General features: G+C 40.6%; 1 protein-coding gene across 1 annotated transcript in view; it reads left to right on the top strand.

The window, feature by feature from the left end:
* The first annotated feature begins 1,507 nt into the window (after window positions 1-1,507).
* Window positions 1,508-16,130, top strand: part of Ints10 (integrator complex subunit 10) — a 53,023-nt gene continuing 38,400 nt past the window's right edge. Inside the window, exons 1-2 of the mRNA XM_063275210.1 lie at window positions 1,508-1,584; window positions 2,820-3,050. Of these exons, the coding sequence (XP_063131280.1) occupies window positions 3,046-3,050 (5 nt within the window). The 5' untranslated portion in view covers window positions 1,508-1,584; window positions 2,820-3,045. The remainder of the gene's footprint in view (window positions 1,585-2,819; window positions 3,051-16,130) is intronic.

The following is a 16,130-nucleotide window of genomic DNA, read 5'->3' as shown; positions in this document are numbered from 1 at the left end:
GAAACAATTGATTGCAGCAAATTGCATACTTCTACCATACACAGGAAGTGGAAGTGCATGGGTTTGGTTAGATCAGATGATTGACCAGTTTCAAGCCAGGAGACCTGCTACTACTAGAAATGTAACTTTTAGCAAAGTAAACCTTGAGAGTGTGAAGGAGTCTGGAGGTTTTGCTTCTGCCCTTTTTTCATGAACACATAAACCAGGGGCAAGTATCAGTATCAGCTATTGAAACAATAAGGTCCTTAGCTTCAGACAGCTATCAGATAAAATAAGCAACTATCTTCTTAAGTAGCCTGGCTTCAAAACGTTTTCGTTTGTTTGCTTTTGTTGAAAGAGAGTCACTTGGCTCTTTTTTTTCTTCTTTTTTCTTTCTTTCTTGTTTTTTTTCTCCCCTTCAGTTCAATGAAAAAACTCTGAGGCCAGGTTCGGTGGTACATACCTGAGATCTAAAGACTTGAGAAGCTTTTGAGTTACTATGACCTTATGAAAGAAATAAGTTGGGGGAGGGGGGAGATGAGAGGCTGGGGAATAAGAGCCAATATATTGAGTTTCTTTCTATACAGGAAAAGTAAAACCCAAGTTCAATTATATTGGTTTGATATTCAAAAGTAAAGTTTCTAGTGACATCTCCCCAAGCCCCACTGCCCCTGCCACCATCTTTTGTCGCTGTCGTTGCTTGAGACATTTTCTCACTCTGTAGCTCAGGTTGCCTCTGACATACGGTAGCCTTCCTGCTTCTGCCTCGCTAACGCTAGGATTACAGGTACAAGTCATCAAGCAAGCCCAGCTCTAATTAGTATCTGATTAAGCACCCTGAGGAAGAGAGGCCTGGTGCAAATGCACCGGTGGCCAAGCTGGTAACTCCTGCCCTCTGTGTTCCCGGAATTTGACAGCTCACAACACACATGGTCACCCCTGGTTGACTTCCTGCTTCCATAGGTTTCCTGTGGAGAGCAATCTAACCTTGTTTGGGAGTCAGCAGGATGTCTTTCAGAATCAGCCCCGTCATTTAAGATGAAGATAAGTACATATATTTCTCAGGAAGAGACTTGAATGATTAATAGGAAAATTTATAGACAATTTTACTTGGAATACAAGAGACCACCAGATTAAAACAAACAAACAAACAAACAAACAAACAAACAAAAACAAACAATACACGCTCTTTCTTTGAATGGAAAAACTCCAATATCTTAAAAATAAAACTTCTTGTCAACTTTCTGGTCAAAATACCCATGGGACTAATGAAATTTGTGTAAATATTAAGAACAAGAGGAAAGGAATTATTAAGAAAGTGTCAAAAACGATAAATAAAGGATGATTCTTAATTTAATAGATACTGAAAATTACATTGTTTAGGAGGGAGAAAGTGAAAAATCACTTCATTGGATGGTTTGAGTGAAAATGTCTCCCATTGGCTCAGGCACTGAAACATTTGATCCAATTGGCTCAGACATTTTAACAGGAAGTTCAACCCTGCTGGAGGAAGTATGTCACTGGGAGGGTGGGCTTTAAGAGTTTAAAGTCTTTCCCTACTCTCCGTTTGCCCTGTGCTTCAACTTTAAATTAAAGATGTTGAAGGTAAGGACCTCTCAACTTCCTGCTCCTGCTGCCAAGCCTGCATTTGGCCCCCTTCCAGTATAGATCCATACCACCATGCCGCCATGTCCCCCAACCAGGATAGATCCATGCCGTCATGTCTCCCCACCAGAACAGATCCATGCTACCATGCCAGGATAGATCCATCTCTCTGGAACCTTAAGCCAAAAGGAACTCTATTTTTAAAGTTGTCTTTTGGTCAGGGTGTTTAACACAGCAACAGAAGGATGACTAATACACTTCGTGATAAATGAAGCCTTGTAAATGTGTTCTGATGTGATTGGAGGAAAGGTTTTAGAAATAGCTATTTGGAAAAATAAATTCAAAACACTAAAATTTCACTAAATTCTAAAATAAATTACAAATACATTCTTTTGTGTTTTTTTTCTCTTGTTTTCTTTCTTTCTTTTTTAACAATTAAGATGAGGTCTTATTCTATAGGCCCAGGTTACTCCTGAACTCATAGTCTTTGGAGTATTGTCTGACTTATTTTTTTAAGTTGCTATTTTTCTTTTTATCAGGATAAATTTATAAACTATGTTGGTGTTCCAAATAAATTACATGTCATTTACTTAATTTCATTTATCTTATATGTACCTTTTATTATTCTTTCTTTCTTGATTGATTGATTGATTTACATTTCAAATGTTGTCCTCCTACACGGTTTCTCCTCCACAAACCCACCATCCCATTCCCCCTCCCCTTTGCCTCTAAGAGGGTACTCTCCCATCCACCCACCCACTTCTGCCTCACCCCTCTAACATTCTCCTTCGCTGGGGCAACAAGCCTCTACAGGACTAAATGCTTCCCCTCCAATTGATGCCAAATAAGGCAATCCTCTGCTACATAACCACTGGGAGGCATAGACCCTCCCTGTGTACTCTTTGGTTGGTGGTTTAGTCCCTGGGAACTCTGGGGAGTCTGGTTGGTTGATACTGTTGTTCTTTCTATGGGGTTGCAAACTCCTTCAGCTCCTTCAGTCCTTCCTTACCTCTTCTATTGGGGAGCCCAAACTCAGTTGGCTATGAGTGTCAGCATCTATCTTACGGACTCTTATTTTTTAACCTACAGAAAGATAATGTCAAATAAACCATTAAAAATTATATGAGCGATTACTTATCTGAGTTTAGAATGTATATACAGAAGTATAATAAAAAGCGTAAGATTATAACATTAAACATTAATAAGTGTCAGAATTAAAATTTTCCATGAAACAGGTGAGACAGCTCAGGGGACACCTTTGGAGCAAGAGCTCCACACTGGAAGGCAGTCAAAATGAATGAACAACAGAGGGCCCTTAAGGGCTGAAAGGTGTAAAAGAGAAGATGAAGAAGATATAACCAGCAGGCTTTGTTATACTAGACAAGAAAAGATGATGTAAAATACTCCTCAGGTCCTAAGAGAACATCGCTGCAGCCAACTGGAAGGTTCCACCTGCCAAAGATGAGGTAATACGCACTAAGGTTTCTAATTTCAATGGGTTGAAATCCACCAAGTGATTTGCCCAAAACTTCATAACACTAAAAAATAGTATTGTAAAGGATCTGATGATAGTAATAAGATTTAGAAGGAGACAAGATAGCAGTTAAGCGTCTTGGAAAACTGACAGAAAAGGATTGAGCATCTATCTACTCATCCTTTCAGGCGTAAATGTATCCTAGCCTAAACCGAAATCATAGTTAGCAAACTATTTGAACCAACTACTGAAAACAGGTGCTAGACTTAGAGTAACGTCATTTTATAACACCCAGCGGACTAAAACATCAGGACAGGAAACACCTGCTGCTGATGTCTGCAATCACATCACACCATAGAAGACCATCAGAGCCTGGCACGGTGGTATACTCCTGTAATTCAACACACTGGAGAAGAAAAAGGCAGGAGGACCACTGCAGATCTGAGGCTGACACAGGCAAGCATAAGGAATAGTTCAGCCCTCTGGGGCTCTAGTTGGCATATAAGTATATGTGTGTGTGCATGTGCATGGGCATGTGTATGTGTACATGTACATCTATGTCCTGGAAGACAATTTGGGATCTATAGGCAATGATCAGTCCTGTCTAAACTAGTTGGAAGTACACTCCCTGAAAAGGCAAACTGTCCTCAAAGTGAACTTTTGGGGAGAAGCTTGATTTACTGATTTATTCCTATGAGTAAGTGGTTATGTGCATTATGGGAAAGAATATACTTGATGCCTATGTTAGGGATTTTATTGCTCAATGAAACACCATGACCAAAAGCTAGCTGGGGAGGAAAGGGTTCATTCAGCTTACACATCCACATTGCTGTTCATAATTGAAGGAAGTCAGGACAGGAACTCAAAAACACGGGATGCTTGAGGCAGGATCTGATGCAGAGACCGTGGAGGGGTGCTGAGTACTGGCTTGTTCTCCCATCATGCTCAGCCATATGGAACCCAGGATCACCAGTCCAGGAGTGGCACCACTCACAATGGGCTGGGCCCTCCCCTGTTGATCACTAATTGAGAAAATGCCTTACAGTTGGACCTCATGAAGGCATTTCCTCTACTGAGGGTCCTTCCTCTCTGATGACTCTGTCTTGTGTCAGGTTGACACAGAAAACCAGCTAGTACACTTGCAAACAAAGGCTTTCATAAAGCCTGCAAACTAAAGTAGAGAATTATCTAAATTTCAGTCCATCGTAACCAAATTCCTCGTCTCTTGAACCCCATAAAATAAAGCCCAAAATGATAATTGGTTCCTCGAATTTTTTGTCCTCTCCTGGCCTGCTGCTCTCTTGTAGTGTGCTTTTGAATCTTTACTATAGCTTTGCTTTAATAAAGTTTCCTAGATATTCTGATACCTATGTGGCCTTTATCTCATTCACGAATAAGAGGACAGACACCTAGAAGCACCCAACAACCACTAAGGAAGTTACTTTGCAAGCGACAGACCAGCTGGTGTTAGAAATGAGGCAGTGTTGGAAACCAAAATGGCAACAAGCACAATCACTAGAAAAGAAGAAATGATGTGCCTCTTTGTCTTTAAAAGCACACCTATATATCTACTGTGTGCATGGGGGCATGTGCTCATGAGTACCATCATGATTTGTAGGAGTTAGTCATTCTCTCCTTCTGCTGCATGGACCCTGAGAAACTTGAATTCATGCCACAAGGCTTGGCAGCGAGCACCTTTACCCACTAAATCACCTCCCTGGACTGACGTCCTCTCGTTCTCCCACCCCCTTTTCTCCTTGAGACAGGGTGTCACTGTGGAGCGCAGGCTCGTCTTGAACTTTCAGAAATCCTCCTGTCTTAGCCTCCCCAGTGCCACAGTTACAGTCATGTACCACCTGTGTTCCATCCCCTATTCTGCTTGGCAAATGACCTAACTCTTTTCTGAACACAGCCACTTATGAGTGAGTTTATGTTTTAACATTCATTGTGCAAAATCCAAGTGTGGGGAAAGTCTACAGGTCAAACAGCCTGGTTTTCTTAATACATAAATTGTTAGAAGAAAGGAATGGGGTGGAGAGCACTCCAGAATAGTGAGGGTTGACAAGGAAGCTGTGCACTGCTAGTGATGAGGTACAGGTGCTGGGGCAAGCCATTTGGCAGCTTATCAGAGAGTTAACCAGGGAGTGACTCTAGGATCCAGCAAGCCAGCTCTCACACATGTACCCAAGAGAACAGAAACACATGCTCATGTAAGCACTTGCCCAGAATGTTTGTAATAAAATCATTTATACGAGTCCAGATGCAGAAGCAACACAAGTGACCAGCCATTGAGACTGCCTAAACAAAATGTGATTAGCCACATATGGTAGATCATTATTTGGTCATAACGAGCGAAAAGAAATACTAAAAGCATGTGCTACATGACGTAGATGAACTTTCAAAAATTACACATGGGGCAAAAAGCCAGACGCGTAACCACATTTTGATCCAATGTATTAAAAATATGGAGAACAGGAAAATCCATAGAAGGTAGATTGGTGGCTGGAACAGCTGTCATGGCAGGAACAGGAAGTGGATGCTGATCATTGCAGTGGACCACATCAGTGAAGAAGATGTTCTGGAACTGGATATTTCATCCAATAAAAAGTACCCAAAACCACTAACTTGCACACTTCACACATTTAGATTTTATGTCAAGTGACACATACTTGAGTCTCAAAATAACAGTGAATGACACATTAACTTTTTACAGATCATACAATGTGGAGGAGTGCACACTTGGATACTAACTCTGTACCCTTACACAAGGAAGGTGTTCTTAAAAATAGGATAGGGAATACACATGGGGCAAGGGATAGGGATGGAGAAGGGCCTATAAGGAGATGTTTTAAATGTTTACATATTGATTTGTGTGTGCCAGAAGAGGGTATTGGGTTTCTTCTTTCATGACTCTCTACCTGGTTCTCTAAAACAGAACCTGAGGCTACTGTGTCCAATTAGGGTGAAATGCAGGCATCCCCAGAGGTCTCCCTGGGTGACCCTCCTTAAAACTGGGATTACAGGTATTTGCAGGAGACATCTACAACTTGTTGTGAGGAAGATGGGATCAGAACTCCAGATTTCGTTTTGCCCAAAAGGCCCACTGGATTGCCAAGCCGTCTCTCTAGCCTAGGAACCTGCTTTTAGAAGGTAACAGTTTTGACTCCTCACTCAAAATGTAATTACAAGGATGCTGGCCCTAGAACCAATCAAGAAACTTAATTTTATTTTATGTGATTTTCTTTTTTAAAAAATAAAATATAATAAAATCTATGTGCCCCCACCCTCAGCCAGTTCATCTACACCTAACCTTAACTTCTCTGGGTCTACAGGCTGTAGTATAATTATTTAACAGCTAATATCCAGATAATTTTAGGAGTATTGGCATTAACTCTTCTTGGAAAGTCTGGTAGAATTCTGTGCTAAACCCATATGGCCCTGGACTTTTAATGACTGCTTCTATTTCACTAGGGGTTATAGATCTATTTAAGTTGTTTATCTGATCTTCATTTCACTTTGGTAAGTGGTGTCTACTGAGAAAATTACCCACTTCTTTTAGATTTTCCAATTTGATAGAGTACAGGTTTTTTAAAGTATGCCCTTATGATTCTCTGGATTTCCTCAGTGTCTGATGTTATTTCTTTCCTGATTTTCATTCTGATTTTGTTAATTTGAATATTCTCTCTTTTACTTAGTTTGAACAAAGTTTTGTTCCCCCCCCCTTTTTTACTTTCTCAAAGAACCAACTCTTTCTTTCATTGATTCTTTGTTCTCTTTGTTTCTATTTTATTGATTTCAGCCCTCAGTCTAATTATTTTCTGGAATCTCCTCCCCTGTGTATGATTAATTCTTTTGCTTCTAGATCTTTCAGGTGTACTTTTATGGTGCTAGTATGCTATCACTCCACGGTTTTTGTTGTTGTTTGTTTGTTTGTTTTATATAGGCACTTAGTACTATGAACTTTCCTCTTAGCACTGCTTTCATTGTATCCCATAAGTGGGTATGTTGTGTATTTATTTTTATTGGATTTTACAAAGTCTTTCATTTCTTTCTGACCCATTTTCATTCAATAGTGAGTTTCCATGAATCTGTAAGCTTTCTGTTGTTTCAGATGTTGTTGATACCCAACTTTAATTTATGGTGGGTTCATAGGATTCATGGAGTTATTTCATTTTCTTGTATCTGTTGAGGCCTGCTTTGTGTCTGAGTATGTGGTCAATTTTGGAGAAAGTTCCATGAAGTGCAAAGTAAAAGGTATAGTTTTTTGTATTTGGGTGAAATGTTCTGTAAAAGTCTGTTGGATCCATTTGGTTTATAATATCTGTTAGCTCCAGCATCTCTCTGGTTATTTTTTTTTGTCTGAATGACCTGTCTATTGGTGAAAGGTAGGTAGTTAAGTCTCCCACTATCAGTGTTCGAGGGTCAATATGTGATTTAAGCTGTAGTAGTGTTTATTTCACAAACCTAAGTGAATACTGTTTGGGAATTAAATTTCCATCTCGGTGAACTTTTCCTTTAATGAGTACGTAATGTCCTTCTCTATCTCATTTGATTAGTTTTGAAGTCTATTTTGTTAAATAGTAAAATGGTTATGCCAGCTTGCTTTTTAGGTCCATTTGCTTGAAATATCTTTTACCAAGCTTTTACCCTCAGGTAATGTCTATCCTTCATGTTGAAATGTGTTTCTTGGAGGCAGCAGAAGGCCAGATTCTGGTTTTGCATCCATCCTGTTAGTCTGTGTCTTTTTATTGGAGAACTGAGATCACTGATATTGAGAGAAATCAACGGCCAATGCTTGTTGATTCCTGTTATTTTGTTGTTGTTGGAAGTGATGGTGTGTGTGCATGTCTGTGCTTCCCTTATTTTGATTTTTGCTGGTCTGAGATTATTTATTCCCTGGGTTTTCATGGGTGTAGTTGACCTCCTTTCTTCTAGCTCCTTCTGTAGTGCTGGATTTGTAGATAAATATTGCTTAAATTGGGTTTTATTATGTAATATCTTATTTTCTCCCTCTATGGCGATTAAATTTTTTGTTGGATATAGTGATCTGGGATGGCATCTATGATTTTTTAGAGTCTGCAGCACCTCTGCCCTTGCCCTTCCTACTTACTTACATACTTATATTTGATTTAGTCTTTCGGAGGTATGTGTTTTGGTCCTTCATTTATGTTCCTACACCCTCTGGTTTTTAAAGGACTGTCATGGCTGTGTGTTGCCTGGGAGAAATTTTTCTGTAGACTAGATAGGTTTGGCCACTGGCGTTCCAGGTAAAATATGTTCCTGGGTATTTGGAGCTGGCACTTATGAATCTGAAAGGGCTCACAGGGTGGAGGAAAGTAGCATGTTCTACAGAATCTGCCTATTTAGCATTTGTAGAATGGGGTTAGACTGTGAGGAGCGGTCACCTCAGGATCTACTATAGAGGATGAGATGGGAGATTTCATCTGGAAGAACAGAGGGAGAAATGAAGATCTACAGTTGATCTAGCTGGTTCCCTGGCAGATGTGGCTAGGGAGTATCTGTTGTAATTGGGGCCAGGATAAAACAATGAGTGGAGGGAGGGGGCTTAGCTGTGGGAGCTATCAAAGATGAGGTGAGGGAAGGCTAAAGCAGGTGTTTTGATGAACTGGTGATGAGACTGGGATATCAGATCTCTGGAAACAGGAATAAGTGACGATCCACACTCAGCACATCTGGTTCTCTAACAGGATCATTGATTATTTTTCTTTTCTTTTTATTTCTTATACATTTATTTTCATGTTATGTGTATGGTCTGTCCATTCATTGTGTGCATTAAGTACAGATAAAAGCCAGAAGAGCACATCAGATACCCTGAGACTAGAGTTATAGATGGCTTTGAGCCACCATGTAGATGCTGGGAATCAAACCTGTGTGCTCTGGAAATACAGCCAGTACTCTTATCCACTGGGCTATCTTTCCAGCTCTTTTGTGATCTGCTATATCTATGGATTATTTTTCAGCCATAAAGTTGTTTTTAAAAAAATATCAGAAACAAAATTAAAAGGCACTCTAGAGAAAGTTTTATGTATCTATGAATATGACATTAAGATACTATGTTTTTGTTTTCTAATTACCTTTTTAAAGTCAATAGAAAATATTTGAGTGTAAATTTAAGTCTCATATTTGACAGCAGGGCAAGGTGGTACACACCTGTTCTTCCAGTTCAGGTGCATCAAGAGTTCAATGTCATCCTCTGCTCTGTCATGATTTCAAAGCCAGCTTGAGGTGTGAGAGCTCTGTCTTAGAAAACAAGGGAATGGTCCTTGGAAAATGGTTCTACAGATGAAGTGATTGTTTCATAAGCATGAAGATCAAATCTGGATATCAAGAACATGGGTAAAATGTCCGGCATGATGGCAGGAGTCTATCACTGTAGAGCAGGGAGGTAGAGGCGGGTCTATCGGTGGGGATTGTTAGCCATCCAGCCAAGGTTAGTGAGAGACTCTGACCCAAAACGTAAGACCACAAGTGAAAGATACCAGACATCAACTCTGGCCTTCACACATGCCCGAATACCACACCCCCCCCACACACACACACACACCACACACTGAATGGTAGTCTACGATGGTAAAAATATTTACTTCTAAATGACTGAGTTATGATTTTTCTTTTCTTCTGTGTGCTTTGCTGCACTTTTCTAATTTATCATAATAATTATTAAATTTTGAAAAGTTTAGCATTGCTTGACACTGATGAATAAAAGCAATGGCTTTTGCAAAGACCCAGGGAATAAAATTTGAATGGTGAACTGTTAGGTTTATGGGATATGTGGATGATTTATAGTACTGATTCACAAACTATTACAAGGTGCTTTACAGTTAAAATTGAGTAATAGTGGCCTTTTCCTATTTGAAAGTTTCATTTATTTTGTTTAATGACTTATAACCAAATGTAAAACATCCAAGTTATCAGCCAATACACATGCCAATGAATTATTAAGGTGCCAAACAGGGTCTGGCAACAATAAAAGTTATGGGGGAAATTTAAGCCATAATTTGGACAAGAACATCAAGAAAAATCTCTGCTTTCAGTCCAACTAGAATTCTTACTAATGTAGCATTTCCTAAAATAAAACTTTTCTCCCTATATCCATATATTACAAATTAAAGGGCGTATGTTTCTCATATCTTGAATAATTAACAGATATTAGTCAAATAACAACTGTACTCAGTAGTACAAACCATTAAGAAAACTTGACTTCAAAGAATTTGGAGACATAAGGACTGCTATAGCTTGGGTATGGCATTGCTCTCTAATGGAACAGTATTGGAAAAGTGATGGGACCTCAAAGGCAGAGAGCCTGGGGCATTAACCCTACCTCCGGGAAGAGGGGAGACTGGGTTAGCTCCCTAAGAATGGGTTGTGTTGAAATGAGTTCGTGTGAGCACGCATAGCTGCACACAGTCCATTTTACTCCAAGGTTCTGGGAAGGTGAGCTTTGAGTCTCACTAGCTCTAGAAATTGTTAAATTTCCTCCCTGGTTTCATCGAGGGTCACTCTGTGGTAGATGGTTTCATCTGGTCACTCTGTGGTAGATGGTTCCATGTCCACGAGTTTTTTTTTTTTTAGATTTATTTATTTATTATATATAAGTATACTGTAGCTGTCTTCAGATACATCAGAAGAGGGCATCTGATCTCTTTACAGATGGTTGAGCCACCATGTGGTTGCTGGGAATTGAACTCATGACCTCTGGAAGAGCAGTCGGGTGCTCTTAACTGCTGAGCCATCTCTCCAGCCCCCCACGAGTTTTTATAGCTTCTGAATTCTGCTATTGATTTCAAGTTTCATTCCATTTTTACCTGGTAGAGCACAAGAAATTATTTCGATTTTCATGTTTTTATTGAGACTTTGTAAACACTATGAAATGTGAATTTAGAGGAAGTTCATAAATTGCTGAGAGAAATGTTTATTCCTCGGATATTAGGCGGAATGTCCTATAGATTTCTTTTAAGTCATTTGCACTATAGGGCCACTTAACTCTAACATCCTTTGTTAAATTTTAAGTAGTCCTCATAGATTGTTCCTCTGATTCCTAAGCTGTGTCTTCACTATCTCCTACAGCGAACTTTGCCTTGAAGCCCACTCTATGAGATGTGTGTACAGCCTCCCTTGTTTTTCAATTCTATACACTTTCAGTATTGAGTTCTATCCTCATTTTAAGTATGTGTACGTCTTTACATTCACCCATAAAGAAGAACAAAATAATGTCATTCACAGGAAAATGTATAGATATGAAGGTCATTAACTGAAAAAAAAAAAGCCAGACAATGAAGGACAAATATCTCATGATTGGTCATGTATCTAGATTTAAAATTAGGTGTAGGGGAAGCCAGTGTAGGTGTGGGGGGAGCATGCACACACATGCACGCATGTGTGTGTGTGTCTGTGTGTGTGTGTGTGTCTGTGTATGTGCGTGCCTGTGTGTGGTGGGAGTATATGTATGTGTGTTTGTGTGAGTGTTTGTATGTGTGTTTGTGTGAGTGTTTGTGGGAGTGTTTGTATGTGTGTGTTTGCGTGAGTGTGTATGTGTGAATGAATGATCTCACCTACATATGATATCAATATAGACAATTTAAGGGGAGAAAGGGACCTGCTATAGGTGGAGGAACTACAGCAGATTGTGGGGAGGTAACCTGTGCAAACTACACTGACACGTGTTTGGAACACCCTAATCAAGCCTGCCCTGGTAGTTTGCCAGCTACTTAAATAAATTAATTTTTAATTGACTTCAACTTTCCCAGGTTGTTCTCGCCTGCCTCCTGACAATGCAGTTTCTTCTGCACGCTCTAGGAGTTTTCACTATGTAGTGTCACAGCGGTGCCACTACGTGTGTATACCACACACTCCGTGGCACAGAACTAGGCCTGAACCAGATACTAGCATCAAGATGTTTGCGCCTCACCAGACATTGTGTTACATCAACACAAAATGGACCAAAACAAAGGGCTTTATGAAAATAGCAAAGTGCATCGGTGATTCGGAGAATAAAACAGACTTCATTATAAGTAGAATAAAACAGATTTAATTAAAAGTAGAACTAAATGAAGGGGAAGACCTTGGTCCTGCCAAGACTGAACCCCCAGTGAACGTGATTGTTGGGGGGAGGGCGGTAATAGGGGAAGGATGGGGAGGGGAGCACCCATATAGAAGGGGAGGGGGAGGGGAGGGGGATGTTGGCCAGGAAACTGGGAAAGGGAATAACAATTGAAATGTAAATAAGAAATACCCAAGTTGGGTTGGGGATTTAGCTCAGTGGTTAGAGCGCTTGCCTAGCAAGCACAGGGCCCTGAGTTCGGTCCCCAGCTCCGAAAAAAAAAAAAAAAAGGAAAAAAGAAAAAAAAATACCCAAGTTAATAAAGATGGAGAAAAAAAAGTAAAACTAAAGGCCCCTTTCAGCTGGGATCATGGAAGTTGTCCCAGATAAGAAAATGATTACTTCTGTGCCAGAAACTCTTATAACAAAGTGAAGGAATTTTGCAGAATTGAAATAAAATACCTCAAAAGCAATCTGCAGGGTTTTTTTTAATTTATTTTATTGGGTTCTTATACATCTACCTCTCTTCCAACTTTTATTCCATCCTAATCCCTTCCAATCCACCCCGCCCTCCCCCCCAACACTAGGTAAGAGAGAAAGAAGGTGGGAAAGGAAAGGAGGCAAAGATCTCCATAGGCTACTTCCTGCTGATGAGGATTGAGCTCCTTAGGGGAAGTCCAATCTTCTTTGTCAGGCTGCCTCCAACTTCTTCTCATCTGTTTGCTCGTGACCACTTGTCAAACCTCAACAACAGGGGGAGCAGCAACCTTCTCAAAATGCCCCACCACCCTCTCCAGGCCCTGGCATTTATCCCCTATCAAGAGTCCCTAGAATTCAACTATCTGCAGCTGGCAAAAGGCATGGCCCTCCTAGAGCAGAAGACAAACACAGCCAACGGTGGACAAACTGAGGCATCCCGTATCCCACACCTGGGATGAGAACAAAAATATATTCGCATAACAGCACTGGATTTTTAAAGAAACCAAACCCTCACTACAGAGGTCTGGACAAAGATTCTTCCAAGGAAGTTTAGGTTTGAGAAAGCTGAGCCCTACTACAGGCCACAGAGTGCAAGTACAGAACTAAGATTTTTATGACGAAGGTGGCATGTTCAGCTGGCAGTTTCAACCAGGCTTCCAGGAATATCCTGGAATGAAATCATACAAGAAGTTGCCTAAACAGTTCATTTATTTGTTGTTTAATCTCATGGCGAATACAGCCTCACCTGCATGGAGGAGCTGACTTTGTGAGATCTAGATGGTTGGTAAAGTCTAGAGAAAGGGGTCCTCTGGCCTCTCATGAGGTAGAATGAAGAGACAGAACCCACTTTATGGAGGGCTGGCATGCTCTTGATAAGTAAGGAAGATCAGATCAGTGAAGCTGACTAAAAGATGTACTAAAGCATTGGTTACAGACTGTAATCTGTAATCATTAATAAATGATGGCTGCTGACGATAAACAGATAAAAGTTAACACAAACTTTGGGTATTTTCCCCTCACTATTAAGATTCTCCTTGAGCACAGAAAAGCTACGGTATGGTCTTGTGTAGCACAGAGTAGTCTCAAACATGCCGTGTAGCTCGAAATGGTTCTGAATTCCTTCCTTATCTTGCTTCGATCTCTGGGAAGCTGAGATTGCAGATGTGCCCGGCTCGAACCTGGTTTTGTATGATGCTGAGACTGAACCCGGGGCTTCGTATTCTCTAAGTAATATTCTTTATCAACTGAGCTGCATCCCTAAACCAAGATTCTTTTGACGCTAATATACTATATCTTTTCACTGTAAGCATGATAGCAAATTACTAGTTGTAAGGAAATCTCAAATCTGTAATTCTCCAGGAATGCCAACTTTTCCTCGGTGTGACTCTATAGCTAGATTTTACTTATGTACAAAACTGCACCTTCTCGCATCCTTGAATAACCCAGAAAATAACCCGAAGGAGTCCTTGAAATATCACTAAAAATTCATTTCCTGCTGACTCTTGATGGTCCCAAATTCCACATGGCATTGCTGTCAGTTTTCATAAAGTTTAAATTAAATTTGACACCGAGCATCTAGGACAAACTTTGGCAGAATTGCAGGACTGAATGCCTTAGGGTGTCTGGGAAGTGTTAGTTCAGTGTGAGCCTTAGGGTGTCAGGGAAGTGTTAGTTCACTGTGGTGCTCACCATCAGGATTCATCTGTGTTAAGTATTGTGAAATTCCAGAGTAGCTGCCAAAGCTCCTAAGTTCCAGGAGAGTGGCCAGTAAATTGCAGTTAACTTTGACAAATTTCAGTCTAGTGCTTCAGAGAAGTTATGAAGAGCCCCACCCCCAGCCCTATGGCAAGTGCCATAGTGTCCCTAAGGCAGCTTATAGGAGTCAGAGTGGGTGATGTAGACTGTATTCTTCAAACGTATGCTCTGCGTTCTGATCACTTCCGGGTGCTCCACAGAAGGGCAGATAGAGGCTGGAAGTCGCTGTCAGGTCTCTCGCCACCATGACTCCTCTGTTAATGCCTTTCTACCATCAGCTGGGGATTTTAACAGACTCTTGAGAAGCCAATGCACGTAGATCAAGGCTCTGACTTTTATATGAGATTCTGAAAGTGGGTAACATTTGTTCCATTGTACAGAGGGTAGAATGAGTGTTCCCATTAGCTCAGCAGAGGGAGCTGACCTCATGACTACATAGGCAGAAAGGATCCAAAGAAAGTAGAAATGAGGGATGGAAAACAGATGGCTCCTTTCAGTCATTCAGTTCATAGAACGGAGGAACTTTCCTACATCACTTTTGTGGTAATTGACCCTCTAACTGGCTGCTATTTCTTTTCTGGTTTGTTGTTGTTTTGTTGTTGTTGTTGTGGTGGTGGTGGTGGTGGTGGTGGTGGTGGTGGTGGTGGTGGTGGTTTTGAGGTGTTTGGTTTTTTTAAGAGAGTTTAATTTTTTCATTAAAATATATTTACATCATATTCCCTTTTCATTTCCTTCTTCCAACCCTCTCACCTTCTGCTCTGTCTTGAGGTCATCACCTTTCCTTGTTATTTTTCTCTTTGTGTATTGTCACTCTAAATATATAAACATGACCTGCTGAGTCTGTACAGTGTTGCTCATACATACATGATTTCAGGGCCAAACGTTTGATATTGGGTAAACAATTAGGGGGATAATCCATAGTGTAGGCTATTTCCCTTTCTATCGTTCCCTAGTTGCTTGTAGTTCTCTGTTGAGGGAGGTGAACCATTCCATGTTAGCATGTCCATTAGGGTTGTACCTGTTTGGGTCTTGTCTAGGCATGTCATAGGGGAAGCTTCTTGTTTCTAGGAAACAATCTCACAGCAGATTTCCCCATTCCTTGGCTCTTGCAATCTTCCTCCCCCCTCTTCCATGCTTCCTGAGCTCTAGGTGCAGGATATGTTGCAGATATATTAATTGTGGCTGGGCACCCCCCTCCTCTGCATTTTGATCAGTTGTGATAATGTGTAATGACCTCCATCTGTTGCAAAAAGAAGTTTCTTTGATGAGGAGGGAAAGCTACACATATCTGTGGGCATAAGGATAAACATTTAAAATGTAGCTAAGAATTATGGTGTCTTAGGAAAGTGGTAGTAGTAGGTTCTTCTCCAAGATGCTTGACCTCACTAGCCCTGAGCAGTTGGCTGTTTCCAGTACCAGGCATAATTTTCCTCTCATTGAAATAATTAAGTCCAATCACACAGCTCTTGGCATGTACTAAGATATGAGTACCACTCGTACCATTAGGATTATCATGCCATGCTGGTCACTATTGTGGTTCATAGATGTCACACTTGGGTAGGACTCTCAGTTGTTTCCTTACCTTGAAAGTTTGTATTGTACCTTCCTGTACTATGAAAACCAGTCCACAGAAGGAAGATTTCAGGTCAGAGCCAGCTCAGGTCCTCTGGGTCCTATGTCTGACATGCATAGTGTCTTCAGCAATAGGGACCTACCTTGAACCTCCAGGAGGTAACCAAGAGCAACAGTGATAGCCTATATTGTTTGGGGGTCTCT

This window comes from Rattus norvegicus, chromosome 16 (assembly GCF_036323735.1).
Source record: "Rattus norvegicus strain BN/NHsdMcwi chromosome 16, GRCr8, whole genome shotgun sequence".
Taxonomy (NCBI): domain Eukaryota; kingdom Metazoa; phylum Chordata; class Mammalia; order Rodentia; family Muridae; genus Rattus; species Rattus norvegicus.
This window is presented reverse-complemented; position numbering and strand designations above follow the sequence as displayed.